The sequence below is a fragment of the Aotus nancymaae genome, unplaced genomic scaffold, assembly GCF_030222135.1.
Source record: "Aotus nancymaae isolate 86718 unplaced genomic scaffold, 86718_ANA_hifiasm-v0.15.2.pri h1tg000014l, whole genome shotgun sequence".
NCBI lineage: Eukaryota > Metazoa > Chordata > Mammalia > Primates > Aotidae > Aotus > Aotus nancymaae.
The window spans coordinates 87,109,509-87,129,293 of NW_026988425.1; the positions used below are offsets into that span (position 1 = coordinate 87,109,509).

The 19,785-nt window shown below is 33.7% G+C and overlaps 1 protein-coding gene across 9 annotated transcripts in view; it reads right to left on the reverse strand.

Moving 5' to 3' along the window:
- MCTP1 (multiple C2 and transmembrane domain containing 1) overlaps positions 1 to 19,785 on the reverse strand; it is a 583,843-nt gene that overhangs the window by 229,839 nt on the left and 334,219 nt on the right. For 4 of the 9 annotated variants that reach the window (XM_064376154.1, XM_012477522.3, XM_064376158.1 and 1 more), the window contains exons 4-7: positions 19,675 to 19,754; positions 17,420 to 17,531; positions 9,275 to 9,313; positions 2,344 to 2,403 (exon numbers count right to left, since the gene is read on the reverse strand). In XM_064376154.1, coding sequence (XP_064232224.1) covers positions 2,344 to 2,403; positions 9,275 to 9,313; positions 17,420 to 17,531; positions 19,675 to 19,754 — 291 coding nt within the window. Of the gene's footprint in view, positions 1 to 2,343; positions 2,404 to 9,274; positions 9,314 to 12,204; positions 12,253 to 17,419; positions 17,532 to 19,674; positions 19,755 to 19,785 lie in introns of all 9 variants that reach the window. The other 5 variants (XM_064376155.1, XM_064376159.1, XM_064376156.1 and 2 more) reach the window with 3 other exon arrangements.

Here is a 19,785-nt window from a genome sequence, read left to right on the forward strand (position 1 = left end):
AAGAGATGGAGACCATCCTGGCCAACATGGTGAAACCCCATCTCTACTAAAAATACAAAATTAGCTGGGTGTGGTGTCACGTGCCTACTTGGAGGCTGAGGCAGGAGAATCACTTGAACCTGGGAGGTGGAGGTTGCAGTGAGCCGAGATCACGCCACTGTACTCCAGCCTGGGCAACAGAGCAAGAATCTGTCTCAATAAAATAAAATAAAATAAAATAAAATAAAATAAAATAAAAAACAGGCTAAGAAGCAGCTTTATTTATACAGGGTCTCGCTATTCATCATAAACTCAAAGAGGAACACTACTGCTTTAAGTTCTTCAAAAACGTTTATTTGCATGGCATTCAGAGAGAGAGAAATATGTTTCTGATCATGCCATCTGGGTACCTCAAAGCAATGACATCAATTTGATGGGCCTTATTTTCCTCACTGGTAGAATAGATGACCCCTAAAGGTTTTGCCTTTATGACTCAGTTAATTTGTCAATTGTTCATTATCATATGCCCAGAGAAGACATTACAATTGAGACTTGGATACAAGAAAGCTTATTTATTTTTAAACTTGCACATTTGCTATTCTAGGATCAAACAGTTGAAGAGATTGAGAAAGGTTACTAAAGAATATTTGAGGATGAACACAACCAAATAGAAAGTACTGGTAAGTGGAAAACTTGGAAGTTGCAAAGAAAATCTTGAGAGAGCCACTTGAAAGGGAAACCCTTGAAAAGGTATGAATTATGAAGTTGGTCCTGGTGACAAATCTTCATTCACAATGACCAGTGTGCACATTTGCTGCACATAGAACAAGCTCAACCCAGAACACCCCCAAATTCTACTCTAGAAGAAATGTGCCATGTAAAAAAAAAACATATATATGTACATATTTTTTTGAGACAGAGTTTTGCTTTTATTGCCCAGGCTGAAGTACAATGGCACAATTTTGGCTCACTGCAATCTCTTTCTCCTGGGTTCAAGTGATTCTCCTGCTTCAATCTCTGGAGTAGCTGGGATTACAGGCATACGCCACCATACCTGGCTAATTTTTTGTATTTAGTAGAGACGGGTTTTCACCGTGTTGGTCAGGCTAGTCTCAAACTCCTCACCTCAGGTGATCTACCTGCCTTGGCCTCCCAAAGTGTTAGGATTACAGGTGTGAGCCACAGCGTCCAGCCAGTGAAACTATTTTTGGATAAAGGTATTATCCATTTAAAGTCATGGAATAATTTAAAAGCAGTCAACCTGTGTGTTCCTGGATAATGCATGAACATATAAGAGAAATTATTATTTCAGCAAAGTACAGAGCAACTTCAGTGAAGGCAGCCATATAGTAGAAATGAAGAGGGTATGATTACTAAAATAAGGATATGCAAAAAAGAAAAAGTGTGTGTGTGTGTGTGTGTGTGTGTGTACAAGCTGTTAAGGATGAATAAATGTGGCTTATACTTGCTCACTGGTCAGCACATGACTTAATCTGGTACCTGCCAGTCTATTTAAGAGAAACTATAACAAATATTAAAATTCTAAAGAAAAAAAGGAAGTTTTCAATCATGAGCAGTTTGAGAGCCAAGAAAGGAAAATCCCCAAGCCCTAAGAGTGCAGCATTTTCATTGCAATATCTATTGTTACATTAAGCATAGACCAAGTGTGAATTTTCAAAGAAACAGGAACATTCTTAAAGGTAAAGCAGTAAGTGCATTAATAATAAGTCGTGCTATGCATAATGCAGAATTAGAGCAGAGAAAAAAATGGATGGTCATTATGAGGTCATTATGCTTTAGTCATCAAAGAGTAAGTTAAATTGCAATGACATTTAAAACAAATTATCTATGAATCATCATTTTGTTTTTATTTAAATATAAAGAGTTGCTGCTTTCTAAATTACAGGATTAATTTTCAAAGAAAGAGCACTGATTAGTATATTTCTAGGATAGATTTCTAGTATAGATCACTGCAACAGAAGTAAATAGTTTTCTCAAACAGAAATAGGGGAGAAAATTCTAATCTCATTTTACAAGAGAGGATGAAAGAGCCTTAATGGATCTTCTAGACGGCATTATATTCCTGGAGAGTCCCTGGGACTCTAGCTTCTCAGAATTTGGAATACACTTGATTTCATAAAATGACTTCAAAGAAATATGTTCAAATTAAGTTCTTAATTTTTACAAGTGTAGAAGTAAAAGTGTTAGTTACTAGACGACTTAGAAGATAATAAAGAAGGCAAATGAATACGTCTATCTGCAAGCCTATCTTAAAAAGTAAAACTCTAAATTGCCATTTAACTTTCAAAATTGCTATCCAAAACCAAAAATCAAGAATATGAACAAAAAGGATTTAGACGTTACCCTCCAAAAGAGAGACTTCACAGAGAAATAAGATCCAACCACTTCATTTTCTGAAAGTTCCTAAAAACAAACAAATGTTTAGCTACATTTTGAGATGTTTTTGAGAATACTTAATTAGTATTCTAAATCAAAACAAATAAACTCAAAGCAAATAAAAAACCGAAAATTATATATCCTAAAGATACTTGGAATATTTAGAAACTGTTAAGTTTTCTTCCCTTGAATAAATTAAAATTATTGTGGTAGTAAAGTTTAGAGGGGATTATTTCTGTAATTTTTTAAGAGTCCACTTACCTTTTTATTCTTATTCATTAATATATCTTGGAGTCTGATGGTATATTATAGAAAGTAGACTGTTTAAGCATGTTTTAAGATTTTGAAATAAGCAGATATTTGTTCCTTTTAACAAAACAATTGTGTTAACCAGAGAACTTCAGAGGATTTTTAACAAATGATTGCAGAAATCTTTATAAGCATGCACCTAATCAAGTTTGGTTTAAACTTTTACAAAAATTCCAAATTTTATAATTAAGAAATATAACATAATATAATAAGCGATATAGTTAATGGAAGTTCCCTGACAATTTTAAAAAGAAATGAATACAGAGAGAGCTGGCTATTGGGGTAAAAGCAATGCAATGGACTCAAGTAGGATAGTTTATTACTTAATCCTCAGACCTTTATGAAGGAAACCAATTCAACTTTGGGAAATAAAAGAATAGCTACTCATTTTTAAATAAAACATCTAAATTACTCCCTTAAACGTTAAAGCTTTGCATTCTGTGTCTAGGTGTCAGTTATGATAAAGTTTTGGGAAACTGATGACAGTCATGGGAAAGTATCAATAGTTGACACTGTGATAAAGAGGAAGCACCTTTGCAACTTCCTAGGTTATTCTATGATTTTGTGTTAGCAATTAAGATTTTGAGGGTGAGATGGGAATTTTGATGATCAAGATTTAGTACTTACGTTTCTCTTTTAGAATTTGAGAAACAAAAATATTTGCCACATTTAGATCCACTGAAGTCCTCAGGCTGTGCTTTTCATGCCATGTTTAATTACTTGTTATTCATCAGCTAAAATTTTTATTTCATTTTACAACCCACATTCTCATGTAAATTTAGGCCTTTATTTCAGAGGAAACAATTTAATTTCTTGTGGACCCTTGTGCCATTTACTGTTCTGCATGAGTATAAAATTTACCACAGACCAGCCAAAGCCTTCCTTTCACTAGAGTCTAATGATAATAACAATAACAACAGCAACAACCACAATAAGACACCTGGCATTACATAATGAGTCCTAAACATAAGTGGTGATTTTATTATGGAGAACAAGAAAAAGTAGCTAAACTACTCATGAATTCCAGAGAAAGCTTATCTTAAAGTACAATTGTAGACATTTAGTTACACTTTAGTCTTTATCAAGACAACAGGCTAAGTGAGGCAAAGTGTCATTTTAAAATTGCTAAAAGTATAAAATACTAGCAAAAGGAAACAATAAAAAACAGAAATATCAATTGATAATAGAAAATTGCTGAAGTTATTCTGAATGATAAATTGTTAAACTGTTTCTACCAAGATTTCTAATTTATGAAAGTGGTAAGGATGCATTGGGAATATCTTATTTATTTCTAAAAATCTAATACACACTAAGAAAATTTCCCTTTAAAGAAAAAACATCTAACTATGAATCTAAATATTAACCAGATTTTAGACTAAAAAATCTAGAAGGTAAATGTTTTTCACAGGGAAATAAAACTAAAGAACAGTTTATTTTTTTCCAACAAATGCATATAATGTGATTTTTTTCAGCCTTCTACACAAAATAAATCATAGAAATCTTTAAAGACTTTTTCAACAGATTTTAAGGATCAGTCAACAAGTTTTTATTAAAAGTGATATTTTAAAATTCATCTTAATGTGTACAGGGCTTTAAACATAACACATACAATTATTTGGCAATCCTTCAAAACTCAAAACCTTCACAATCAATTTGAAACTGTGAAGCCTGAGATTCAAATGTAAGAGCCACGTCAGCTAGAATTCCCGATTACAAAAGCATGCTTTCATAGGAATCCAATTTCCTTTTATCAATACTTTTTGGCCATTTAAGAGATTAAAAAATAAATAAATACACAAACTAATCATTTACATAAATTTTCCTGTTCAGACTGCAATCACTGCTCATCAAAGCTATGGCTCTTGGATGCTTCCATCCTATCAATAAAGATGCCTCATGATATTGACTAAAGTTATCAACTGTTAATAGAGCTTTGGAGCCAGGATCCTGACAAAATTATACATTGTATAATGTATACATTTCACTGTATACAGTTAGGGTCCCTTAAAATCAACAAATCTCCTCCCAGTTCCACTCAATTTAATATGTCTGTCTGTCTATCCATCCATCCATCCATTCATTCATCCTTCCATCTATCTATCTTGTTAAATGAAAAGGCCATGTAATCTGCACAGCAGCCCTTAGTTCTGTTATCCTGGAATCCAGTTGTATTAGTTCTTCCCTTTTAATTGGTCCAGGAAGAATCTTAAGAAATTGGTTGACTCACTTGAGAACACACGCCACCAAAGTGAAGACCACTCAGCGACCACACAATAAACATCTTAGACCTGAAACACAAGCATTGTGGAATCCATCCTCTCCTTGACATTACATATTGTCCTTCCACTTTGTGCCAACTCATCCAGATCCGCTCCAGAAGAACCCACAACATTTAGAAAAGTCAACAAGAGCAGTCAAATAAATGTAATGCCATGTCAAAGCAAATCTCTGTAGCTATGCATATAATACATAAAAAGTATATTTTATGCCTTTGGGGAAATATTGTCAAAACAGCAAGAAAAAACCATCTCAACATAAAATTTAGTTATAGCTTCATGTATTTTGTGGGGGTAATCAAATATTCACTGACATTTGATTAAGTGGTTATAATAAAATCTTTATAAAAAGATATATTATTAAAAAAATAAGCTGTCAAGTAACAGAAGATATGATAATCAGACACCATCACAGTGGTCTGTATAAAGGATGAAGTTTTCTTAAAGAAAAACAATTCTAAACTATTATTGTTGAGGATATGAATTGCAATGTGTATGTTTTTTTATCATCATATTTCTCATATAATTAAAACAATTTGTTGAAAGCACATAAGCTTATTTCACATTTACCCATTGGTAAATTCATTATTCTAGGTTAAAACACACACACACACACACACACACACACACACACACACAGTAGTGTAAAATCATAATTGCACATTGTTTGATAGAGCCAATTATTTCATTATTTTTTTCAATTTTTGGTTTGGACCCACAAAATTTATTCACAAAATACATATAAATCATCTCTTTTGAGTTCATGAAACTTTCTTGACGAATAATTTAAACTTAGAATAAATTATCAGTGATAAGCTTCTTCTAAAGAATAAAATATTGCAATAATCCAAAGCATTACCATTTCTCTGCTGAAACACATTTTGTCACATAGTGTAACTCTTTGACCTGGAAAATTCTTCCGTTGCCCAAGTTTAGGGAGACATCAGTCCCTTTCTTCTTAAAATAACATAATTTTATAACAGCTGAGTGTTGGGCAGAATTCAAAATGAGCATAATAGATAGTGTGCTTGTGGAAAACCAGAATGAGTGTTTTAAAGGATGGTTCTGTCCCTAGAAGAGGCAATATTATGGATTTTACAGCTATATACTTGTTTACAAGCCATTCAAATATAATGCATATTTTATACATTCTTCTCTTTCAGAGGTAAGTTTAGATGTATTTTTCCCTATGTGTTATTAAGTGGTAATACATTTACCCCCTCCCCACCAAATAATAAGTTAGTCCTGAACAGCAATTAGGATCTCCCTGTCCTCAAGCTGGTGATCTTTCTTTTGATTTCAATAGTAAATACAACCCCACATTATGTGAGTGCCACAAGTAATAAGATTTCCATTAAAAGAGCCTATTATTGGCTGAAGTATGACTACAAAAATAGGTAAAGAAATCTCATCATAGAAAGTCAAGATGATGAAAATGACGAGTAGATGTTTAAGGAACGGGAAGTTCCATGAGCTGATTCACGTTGTATAGAGGGGAGACAGGCGTATTTAAAAGAACAAAAACTATGTCAATTTAGCCTTTCTTCCTCTGTAGTTACATCACTTCTGAAAGAAACCAAGGAAGAAAAACTCCATACTGGAGAGAATCTCCAACAACACCGGCTACCTTTAAGTCTTTGCTACAAAATTTATACTTCTGAGATTATATATTCACCATTGACGCTCAAAGACAGGCTGGATGCCAAAGCCCTGCCACAAAGATGCGGGAGACCTCATTCTGTAAATCAAGATTCCAAAGAAGAAAATCTGTGTTTTTATGAAAAATTTACCTTTGAATTTGAACATAGTTATATCATATATGAAATACCCATATTTAAATGTAATGCAAATAAAATTACACCCTATTTCCAAAAATAAAAAATGAAAAATCTGTACTCAGACAAGAATTTTTAAGAAGATTGAAATATTTAGAAAAGATGCATTTCCATAAAACAGTAACATAGTAAAACCTATAAAACTACACAGTATAGTCCCTTACCCCTTAGTTTCCCAAGAAGCACAATTTACTGGACGAAAAGGTTCAAGGAGCAGTTTTAATGCAGCAGAGTGTGTGCAGGAAGGTGGACTAGCTAATAATTGAAATGTCAAACTTTCCCCCGATTTTGAATTTAACATAATGCTCTCGTAACACTAATATGGATGAATATGGCAAATATTTTAGGGTACAGTAAAAAATCTGAATGAATTCGCAGGTGTTCAGTATGTTCTCACAGAAAAAAAGTCAAATGAGTGAACTGACTTTACTTCACTTAGTATTCAATATCCCCATTAAATTTTTCAAAGTTGAAAATCCCTTAGGCTAAAACCCAAAAGCTTATGTTAACACTTGTACTAAATATAATCTGCCAAGTACTCAAACGAATGCTGTTAGACATAGAAATTCTGTATCTTCAGTTGGAAGCTTGAAAAATGTATCCATTTGAATACATAAATGGATTGCTAATAATAAATATGAACTCCAAGAATTATAGATATTAAAAACAGTAGAGGGTATTTTTCATTTTAGATTTTTTGTATATGGAACAAAAATATGTGGATATATTTTTACTTAATTTATTCTTAAAGTTATATTTACATTTAAATATAAATTTAATTTAGTTTTTAAAGAAGAATTATTAGTATTATTATTTTTGGAGACAGAGTCTCACTCTGTTGCCCAGACTGGAGTAAAGTGGCATGAGCTCTGCTCACTGCAACCTCCGCCTCCTGGGTTTAAGCGATTCTCTAGCCTCAGCCTCCCAAACAGCTGGGATTACAAGCATATGCCACCATGCCCAGCTACTTTTTGTATTTTTAGTAGAGTCAGGGTTTCACCATGCTGGCCAGACTGGTCTTGAACTCCTGACCTCAAGTAATCTGCCCACTTCAGCCTCCCAAAGTGCTGGGATTACAGGCCTGAGCCACCATGGCAGGCAGAATCTTCATTTCTATTCTTTCTTTTACACAATAAAACAGATTATTCCAATTAATACTAAATATTATGTAATATCCTGTTCTAGCATTACATATTAAATATATCTGAAAGAGAGAATATTGCCACATATTGATGGATTATATTTTGTACATAAATATATCAAATTATATAAATTTAAAAAATATATACACTTTTAATATAACTTTAAAGTATAATTACAAAGGAAAAAGTAATACAAATATAAACAGTGCAAATATTTCTTCAAAATCTCTTGAAACTTTATTTTGATTAGTAAAAATCACAGAGAACATTAAGTCAGAAATATTCAGCAACCTTCCTTAATAAGTGTCTTTCATTTTATTAAAATAATAAAGGTGACTTTTAATGGGAGCCCTGACCTTTTTGTGAGCCAACTTATTCTTTGGTCATTAATGCCACAAGAATTAGGGAGAAAATGTACACTAAGAGACACTTGTTCAAACAGAGTAAGTCATTACCATAAATATAAAAACATTTTGATATATATATTTTAATTCACAATAATAAAAAAGACAAAATTAAAGAAAAGTTTAAGTAAAAGCATGATTCAATCAGAATGGAAGGAAAAGGACTGTCATGTTCCAGGGTCTAAAAAAATTAGTCACTATTAAAAAGAAATACTGAACTGACTCTTAAGTAGAAATTGAGCAGACAAAATTTTTACAAGTAAAATCTTTTGATTTATTTCAAGATACATTCTTACAAAAGTTGTTTCATCTTGATATCTTTCTGTGTCCAACAGTGGCAGCACCACTGAACAAACTAAGATCTTAGTTTATATTTTGCATATCTCGCAAGTTGCAAAAGAGCCAGGGCTTAGTAAGTTACAGGAACCATAAACTCCTCTCACTTTATTAGTGAGAAGAGACAATGAGAAAAACATTATTCTTATTTTATACTTGAAAGATGTAATGATACAGGAATTTCTCAGTTTAGAAAACCTCATACCAATTTTCTGTGACCTCCCTCCCCCACCAAAAAATAAAATAACTTGTGGAAATCTTTCTTCTGTCTGGAGTTGTCCCTCCCCTAGCCTTATCATTTTATTCCTGGTGCAAAGCAATTTTCTAGACCCTGTTGCATAAATAGTTGAGACCAGATGCTGAGAATGATGTTGAGAAGTGACCAGAGAATAGTGATAGGATGGTTTGAAGCTATTGATCAGTATGATTTCTATTTTAAAAACATCAGATGGTTTGCTTAAATTTATGGGGAAAAGTAACAATTGAATAGTATGAAATCTGGTGGCATACTTTGAAGAGATATGAGAGAGATCTGGGAAAGCAGATGATAGTTCTTCTCAACAAGAAAAGCTGAAAGATCACAAGCTAAGCATTACCTTACTTGATCTTTTCCAACTCTTCCTCATTAGCATTGTCTGTAAATAAAATAAAGCATTTTCATTATCTTTTCACTCAAGTACAGAATAGGGGAGCCAGTTGTTTTTCAGCGGAAACATTTATTAGCCCTTAAAACAGCAAGCGGTTCCCGGCAACAGCTATGCAACACAAAACTTGTTTTTCACGCACACACAACTAGAAAAACAACTTTAACATTTCAGCAGTCTTTCTGGTGCGAGTTCATTTGATTTATTCCTTTGTAAAAAAAAAAAAAATGGGACAGTATATTTTTAAAAGAATGGAACATTTGGGATGCCTTTATTAACTAAAAAAACCACATTGAGTCTCATGATTTCCAATGGCTCCTTTTGGTGGTGGAGGTTGAGGATGTACATGACTTGATCAGGTATATAATAATTTTTCTCTTCAAACACTTTCAAAGTATTTTGCTTTGGTGGTATCGTAGAACTGTCTCTGCTTCCAGTTAATCTTTAACTACATCAGGGTCTAAGAATGCTTTCAACTGAAAACAAATGCTGCGTACTGTGATGCCTACTGGTGCATTTTCCTGCTAAATGTTTAGTGAAAGCATATCCTTTAAACTAGTTAGTGTTATACCAAGAAATACGTATGGCCAAAACTTTTAATTAAGGTTCTAGAGCTTTGTAATGTGTTCCCAAGATCATTAATGTCTTGAATAAACTAAATCTTAAAAGCCCAACAATTTTTTTATTTCCTCTCTTTACTTTAAAAAATTTCTCAATGAACACTGAAGTATTAACCTCCCTAATTAACTTCTTTCCTCTCTCTTTGCTTTACTATTAAGCAGATGAAGTAGAATATAGGAAAAACTCAGGGCAAAGAATAGAGTTTAAAGTGCCTGTCATATTTGTATATCAGGAACGTGCACTTTAAGAACTGTATCTGTTTCAGGAGGATTCACCATAAAAAAGGACCATGTCAGAAACTACTCATGGATTAGAATAACACAAAAATGAAAAGATTTTAATATAAGATGAGGGTAACCTTTAACCTAAACCACAAGAATGGATTTTGTACATTCTAGGGTAAAAACTAAGTCTAGCATAACATTTTCAAGGATAATTATACATTCCTCTTTTCTATAGGAAGTGGTCTTACAGGGTATATTTTCTCTACATACAGTCTCTGTTAAATGTTGACCAAAACATAAAAGAGTAATAGATTTCCTAAGATTACAATGATTCCCCATCACCCCTCCTTTATTTTTTTTTTAATTCAGGAAAGTGCAAAGCACTGTTATCAAATACTATTATAGAAATACTTTATGTTTTCAAAGTACTAATGCCCAATTCATTTTGAAGCAACAAATCCCAGCACTGGGTTGTAGAGATGGCCATCCAGGGGAACATATAATAAATCTTTATTTTTGATGTTAAATGACTTATTCTCATCAGTATCATCATCACCACTACCACCACCACCACCTCCTCCAGCATCACCAAAAGGCACTGTAAACCAAATACTTTAGTGGCATGTTGTACTTATGAAAACTGCCCCATAAGAGTTGGATAATAAATGCTCAACTTTCTCACCAAGTGGTTTCAATGGACGAAGAATGGTATTTCCTAGAGACAATATTTTGAGTCAAATAAATCAAGAACAATTAAGATACAGAAACAAGTAAAATCTATTAATTCATGGTCATTTATCATCATCATATAGCATCTAGAAATCTTATAATATAAAATTATATTATATAAGAAATGTTATGCTATGAAAAGGGGCCTTAGAACATGAGAAAGAGTGAAATCTCATGGCAATACTAGTCAATGTCACAAGGATTCCACAAAGTCACATTCCCTGACTCACAAGCACCACAAAAAATTAACCTTCCATATGTAAAACAAAATACAGAGCATTTTTCCTGTCTCTCCAAATCAGCTTTATAAGCAGGCGACATGGTTTTACTTTTCAGCTTGAGAAACTGATACAGTAAAAAATCAGTGATTACCCTAAGTATAAATATGAAAGATTTAGCAGTTATGAGGACCCATTCATTATTTTCCCAATTCAGTATCTAAAGTTCTATGACTATATCCAGTGACACTCAAAATGGCCCTAGATTTTATGACATTTCTGTCTCTTGAGCTAAATCTACTAGCAAAGCAAAGGGTTGAAGTATCTCACTTCCAAGTCCCTTTTTCTTTTAGATAGTTGGGTTGAGGTCAATTCAACAAAACTGAAAACAGTAGAAAAGTTAAAAAGAAAATTAATTTAATAGATATACTATTAATAATGTTTTCTTTGCTATCTGTGAGACATGCTAGAGAAGAAGGATTGGGGATTGTTAAAGATAGAAGATGAAGCAAACTATAGAAAAATAAGATTTATTTTTTGCTCTATGATCTTAACTTCAGCTGAGAAACATATGAATTAATTTTTGAAAAGATTATCACCTGATATTATTATAGTACAATTCAAATTCTTCATTAGCAGCTAAGCTTCATTGAAGTCAGTAAAAGGAATGAAGTAGCATAAAAATATGGCTTGTGATAGAGCTGCAGAAGTGATTGTTTTTAAAAGACTTATCTCAATCCATTTTTTAATTTTTATCTTTTGTTGTAGCAATTTTTAAGGTAATTATATGGCTACTGTACATACAAAAAATCACAGAATAATTAGATACTGTAGTAACATACATCTTATAAAACATACATATATTCAATTTTTTGTAGGTAGATATTTCTTCAAACACTGGCTAGGTAATAATTCTGAAGAATATCAAAACTAAACCAAGATAAAGAAGTTTTTTTTTTCTTTTTTTTAACTTATCAAAGGCCAACTAAGGTCATTCATATGTTTCTTTGAATTTTCTAATTTTTAGCTTTAGGTAAGCAATTTGTAGGTTTAGATTATTTAAGAGAGTGTGTAACACAAATTAACTCACTTTTATTTCACAAATTCTCCAATGAAGAAAGCTGTGGATTGAACTCTGCTAAAAAAAGAGCCAGAAAGAACTCAAACACACTATCAGACGAATTGGCATATATAGGACACACATATATGCACTACATACTTTTACAGGTTCAAAAACAGGACATGCAGTCAAAACACAGAAATGACAATTGTGCCATGCACCTCATCAGCATGCCCCCCCATGGAGGTTTTGGCTTCTTGTACACACAATGCTGGAAACTTAAAGAAACGTGTATGTGTCTGTTCACGTCTGGGAATTTTTTTTTTTTTAAGACTCCATCATGACCTCAATGGAGAAGATTTTGATATGGCACCTATGAAATACAAATCACTGCAATTAGACAGTGCATGTTTTAGAGGCTTAGGAGATTCAGCAGGCTGATTGGTTTTTCAACTCATTCTTCACTTTTACTGATTTCTAGAACCGGCAATCCACACAGGGAGAAATCATCCCAGCTGCATTATTCACGGACTGTATTGTTACTATGAACAGTGCATAAAAAACTCGCAAGATGACTGTTTGAGAAATCTTACCACTTTGTAATGCTAAGGACTCTGTATTTCTAGTTATTCATTTCTTCCTACCTTTGTGTGGCATTTTATTCACATTAATGTTCTATTTCCTATTTGATTGTTGTTAGGATTTATCTGTAAAAGTCTCTTGAAACACATCTCTTTCATTCTCCATTTTAATACATATAAAATATTTAGCTTTATAAAGTTTTATAAATACAGGCATAAGAATAAACATGGTTTTTGGACAACATCTTCAGTGCTAAAAGCTTGACATAAATTATTTCTGAGCTAGTAATCAAAGAGAACAGAACTCTTCTTGTAATTTTGCTCTGTGAGGGTCAATGTAAAATTTGCCTGTATTCCTTTCTTACATAATTTTCATTTTCGGGGATTGTGAAGCATTCAGTAACTGATTTCTGGTTTGCTGCATTTTTAGCTTAAATTTCTCTAAATAAAATTTGTTTCTGAATAATTTGTGAAAGTTCAGCATGCCATCTTCACAGCAGTAGTATGTTATGTTTTTTTTAGATATGTGAAAATTTAACTTGAAGATACATTGGATCTCTGATTGTTTTTAATCAAGAAACTTCAAATGTAGCCCAGAGAAATTATAAGCTGATACTCGACATGTTACAGAATGAAGAAAATATAGTGATGGGTTTATAATTTATTGTCATCATTAGAATTCCATAGGAAGAGCAATAAATCTTGATTTCAAGCAGATTATCATTAATATACTAATTTTAAGAACTTACAAAAGAAAATTAAATCATTATTTAATCATGAGTTGATATTGTTTGTGACAACCTCAGGGATTTGAATATTGAGGTAAGAAAAAAACCATATACCCTCCCTTGGTTCTTTCAAGAAGCCATCATAAGAAAGTCATCATTAAGAAAGTCATTCCCCTCCTATGAGTGATAGGATGTAGGATGGAGGTGAGGTGAAGTATAGGCATACTTTAGGTAGGACAAGTAACAATGAAGAAAGCTTGGACTTGAGAGAAGGTGAAATGTCAAGGAGTTTGTAGGGCTGGGACAGAAGTTACAGTGAGGGAACATACATTGCTTGTTGGGGAGCCTTAAAGTTTCTCACCAGGAGTTTCAATTTAATTAGAGAAACAGCCACAAGTCACCTAACACTTAAAAGAATAATAATGAGGGAGTTATAAAGCTTAAGATAATGCTTAGTAAATGTTCAAAAAGTATTTTGTTTTACATAGATGCCTACAAATGGTACAAATGGTTCTTATTTAGAGTTTCAAAACCTAAACAGTGTTGTAAATATAAGAACTAGTTTTAGAGAGCTTAATAAAATAATTGAAGAACTGCAATGTAGAACAAACACAGAAGAAAAGTCACTTTTTATGTGTTTGTTGGGCATTTTCATAATGTAGAGCATATGTTTAGAAACCCAGATTCAAATCTAGTACACCAGAATAGCTAGGATACTGAATCCCAGTAGAATTTCCAATGAGGGAATCTTTCTCCCTTCCCTCTTTTCTCCCCCCTCCTCTGACGCTGCTTGCTTCTCTACAACCAAGCCCATGCCTTGGCTATTAATTGCACCCACGAGGATGAGCCAGGATAGTCACACTGGTTACCCTTCTCTCTGCCTCCTCCGTGGTGACCGAGGTCAGGATGGGAAGTATAAGGATGTTCACCAGCCAGAGGCTGGCTCTGGAACAGATTCAATCATTGTGACTCTTCTGAGCCCTGGCTGAGCCACTTGCTTCTCTGATGAAGAAAGAAGCCATCAAAGAGTCCATAACAGGATAAGAGGAGAGAAGACGCCATTTCCCACTTAATGTAGCAGAATGAATGCAGTGCTCTCTGGAACTTTGAAAGAAGAGGGGATGAAGTAAGGCAATGAATGCAAAAAAAAACTTTTTGAGATGAAAAATAACTTTGGAAGGATTTCTTCCAAACAATCTGGGGTAGTCAAAGGGATTTGAATCAAGAAAACAGCATGAGGATTTCAGGAGGAACTTCTTATGGTAAGGGTGAATGTGGCTGAAAAGATATGATGAAGAGAAAGGAAAAGGAGGAAAAGCAGATGAAGAAAACCAGATTTTCGATGTATAACTGCTCTCATGTAACCCGCCTATTTTCTTCCCTATTTGTATTTGATAAGTTACCGATGATCAGCTCCCAGACACTGTCATATTTTTAAATAATTTTTTTGGGCAATCCTAGAGATTAAAGGATTTTTACAGGGGCTGTTGAAGAAAAATTAATGTTGGAAACTACTTTGCTTGTGCTGACATATATTTCTGTGTAATTTAGAACAACCCAGCAGCTTCATCGTAAGGTCTCCTGATATTAACCTGCTTCTTCTAACCCCTAGTTTGATGCTAGAGTATTTAATAAACATCCCTTTAAGATAAAAATTCAGCTGACTATACATCATCAAATCACCTAAATAGCCACAATTGCTGCTATATCATTCCAACCTCCTGGAATATTGCAAGTTTAGATGGTTTGGGAATACACAGGATCTCTGGCACTTAGGTATCTTGATTTATGAAGTTCTGTCCTTCATTAAAATAACAAAGAACCCCAGCACAAGCATATTCTATCACCAAGTCTTGTTGATTTTACCTTCTATAGGTAAACCTGCCAATTCCCCTCCATCTCTACCTCTGACAGTTCTAATCCAAATCTCCATCATCTTTCACCTGGATTTTTGCCATGGCCTCCTAACTGGTCTCCAGGTATCCATTCTTACCCTTTCAATCTGTTTTCTGCAATGCAGCCACAAAGATATTTTCAAAAGGCAAATATGATTCTGCTGATTTTGATTTACAGACCTTTCAATGGCTCCCCACAGCTCCCCACAGCTTTTTTGGGGAAAGACCCAAACCTTAACATGGCCAATGAGTTCTACACAGTCTGGGCATCGCCCTTGCACCCTGCACTCTGATCACCCACACTCTCTTTGCTTCCACCATCTCTAAACTCCAGAAGGTTTTCAATTATGGGAATGCAACATGGTTCCTCTTGTCACATGGCCTTTGTGTATGTTGTCTCCTCTGCTTTAAATACCTCCTCTCGTCCTGGTTTTTGTTTATTAAGACCTATTTATATTTCGTATCTCAGCTCTTATTTGACTTCCTTAGAGAATTCTTAACTCCTGGCTAGTAAAAAGATTTCCTATATTTGCTCTTTCAGCAATATATACCTCTTTTTCATAGTATTTAAAATAGTTGTTTCCATCAGCAACTAATTGATTCCTAGTTCTAATGCATCCTAAGTGTCTAGCACAGGAACCGGCTTATAGTAGGTTCTTGGTGAATACTAGGATCATTTGAATAAAACATAAAATGAACATTTCTAATTGCTCTCTATGTATGGATTAGCCAGCTAGGGTATAGTTCTTGGCTTGTGCTGGGTAAAATAATGTCTTCTGAAGTAGTGACTTCTAACATGATAGGCTTCCATTTCTAAATACTTTTTGTAAAAATTGTTTCTCGTCCACTGTTCTGCACAAGGGTGCATGTGCACACATACATATATAATTTTACCAAGTCAAGTTCTCACACTAGGTATTATTATCTGGTAATTCTTATTTAAAAAGAGAAATTTCTTTCTCAGTGAATGAAGTATAGATACTTAACCCAATTTAGCAAATATTATATATAAATGCATGTGCTCATCATTAAATTTCTAAAAAGAATGGAGAGAAATACTTCTTGAAAGGGTGAACTTTTCAATGAGTTTAAAGTATTTCCAAATTTGAAGTTGTAATTCACTATTTTTACCTACAGTCTAGAGGGAAATGCCAACAATACCTTTCCAGCAGACAATCTATAACCAACTTTAATCATGCATTATTTTAGGACAGCAATACATAGATGCTGAAATAGAGTTTTTGAACTTGCCTAAAAAAATTATGCCTACTACTAAAATGTGTTACAATCAGAGCTAGTCTAGTTAGAGTTGTTCTGAGGCACATGAAAGCCCATTGAGTCTAATAAATAGTCTCTGGCAAATTGTGGCAGAAAGTACACTGGCAAGCATACTGATGAGGGTCAAGCCTGACATTTTTTAGTGTCACTTCAATGGTGGGGGAGTAATTGGCTCCTCTGTATCCCTGGTCGGTTTCTCATAGCAGCATGGTGTGCAAGTATGTACAGACAGCTAGTGCTAAAAAATGGGTAATACCAATATGGAAGCCCATCAAGAAGATGAAAAGTACTCACTTATCATTCACTAAACAAATACCAGAAAGCAGAAACTCTGTTATAATTTCACCTCATTTTCTCTGTTATGGTACACCTGACAATACAGTCGAAATAGCAGGATCTGGATACCTTAATGTGGAATTCCAAGTATTCAATTTACTAACAAATATATTTCCCAAATAAATACTAATATTTGCCTATAATATAACATGTCTGAAATTGAGAAATAAAATTAAAATAAAAATTCAAATCTGTTTCTTATTTACAACAAGAGGTTCTGATCTCGAAGGCGGAACAGGAAATTAGAGTTGAAAAGATACAATAAGCATGTATGAGTGATACCTAGGATACTCACAGAAACAAAGAACAGGGCATATTTTCGTAGGCAGCTTCTCTTTATTATTATCTCTGGGTCCAAAGAAAGGCTCACAACATTCGAACAAGAGAGAGCAAGAAAGGGCTCCTACTGGGCTGTGGGGGAACTTACCACATCCCTGGACTCTCCTTCTTTAGGGGTAAGGATGACTGAGAGCAAAATGATTCCAAGATCATGGTCAGGATAATGAGGATCTTTCAGAGTGAGGGTCACATCGGTGGGCCTGTGATAGAAAATATTTAGATTTTAAACAGTCATTAAAAGAATAAGCCAAATATATTTTTATTAGCACTTTATTATTTTAAGATAAAAAGCAATTTTGTCTTCCTTTACTTTCTTGGGACAATTTTTGTTATTAAAATATTATCAGTGTATTAAGTTATCCAACAAACTATGAGTAGATCTGAATGAATTTCAGATCTCTAAATTCTGAATTTCTGCTTTCTAAACCCATGAATTTCCAGAAAGTGGTTGGAAAGGCCAAGAAACTGCAACCCTATTGAGAAGCCTACCAGTCCCCTTTCTATGTTCTCTAAACCCAGAGAACAGCACCATACATATTCACAGGTATGTGTGTGTATACATACACATATACATATACATATACATACATATACACACATGAATATATATATACACACACATAAACACTAAATACACATATGGGTTACAGTCTGATTTAGTTCATTTTCATGTAATGATTACATGTAAAAATTAATAGAAAAAACTTCATTACATTGATTACATGATAAAGATATAAGAATATTTACAACTGCTTTATGATGTATTAGTCTTTCAGAGATACCTTAATGTATTATATAGTATAACATAAATATTTATATGACTACAATTATTATGTTTTCTATACTTAGAGACTATTGATTTATATTTAGAATAAAATAGCATACACAAATACATTATTTTAAAAAGTAGTAATGAGATGTTTATGTGGTTTTGAGGAGAGGAAACTGCTAGAGAAATACATAAAATATGTAATGTGGCAAAACACTCCAACTTCTGGTGTATAATCTCTTAATTTCTGAAATTATTCCAAACTGTCACCATTTAAAATTATTTTTCACCAAAGATTTATCTTTAATAGGAAACAAGATAAATTTACGCTTTGGGATTAAGTCTAGTCATTTGCATATCCTTACACAGAAGTCTCAGAGAAAGTACTTATGGCCTTTAGAGAAGAATAGCACAGTCTATTTTAGCCTGAGCTCAGTTTTCATGATAATAGATTCCATGCAACACCACTCAGGGGACGTCCTACAGCTGCAGCGACTGTAGGGGATGTCTTACAGTCTGCGCTAGGCTGTAGGCTGGAATGGAGGACTTATAGAAAAAGTATGGAAAAGGCTGCTCTTTTGTCCAGTCTGAGGCAACAATGACCGTCGGAAGACCAATAAGCCATTGTACTCAAACTAAACTGATTGTAATGCATAAGGGAGTTCTACACTTTATATTTCTCTAGTCATCTACGTTTACAGAAATAGAAAGTAGTGATCTGGCTCATTACTCTGTTTTTCTGTTTTCCACCATCTCCGCCGCATGATGTAACACAATCATCCAAAAGAGCCAGGAATTCCTTCTTAAAACCATCAAAGAAAGTTTCACAGCTTTCTTTGCAAACTATTTCAGCATGCATGATCTTTTCTAATGGTATTTTTTTATTCTATAGGACAAATCAATTCTTAGTTCCTATGTTGAAATTTACTTTCAAAAATTTAAGCCCATTATTAGGTATAAGAAATGATTAATATTAGTAACAATATTAACTAATATTAGTAATGATAATAACTTTGCAACTAGGGAAGCAATGATAATAATGTAACTGAGCAAATACAACCAATCTGCCTCTACCTTAGGAGCATTCCTTGGTAATCTGGCAATGGCAAAACCAGATTCTACTGTGGCTCAAGTAACAAGAGACTTGCCATTTCTGAAGCAAAGTGCACACACTGTATTTATTTAATATATAGTAGACTAATTCTTAATAACTATGACTAACATGCATAATCTTTTTTTTATGCCCCACCACAACCATATGGGCAATGTGAAAGGAAGGAATGTGTCTTTTATCTCTAGATTCCTGGTGCTTAGCAGGCACCAGGAATACCTGTACTGTGGAACAGAGCAGGTATCCAAGGATTTTTCTGCTGAAGAGTTGTTGAATAAGGTAGTCAGGGAAGATGCTATTATTTCCATTGGATAAGTAAGGAAGATGGATTTGAGAAATGCTGACTAGCTGGAAGGCTCATCGCAATAAATGACAGAACTAGGCCCAGATCAGCTGACATTTTCTGTTACACAAGCCACTGCGTAACAAAGGGTGGCGATATTACAATAGTTCAAAAGCTAACCTGTTTAACTCCAATTGTGCCAGATCCAGAAAGGCTGAGCCCATAAAGTCATCCTGTAGTCCAAAATCATAGTCAAATACCTGAAAGCCAAAGAGAAAAAGCACTGTTAAA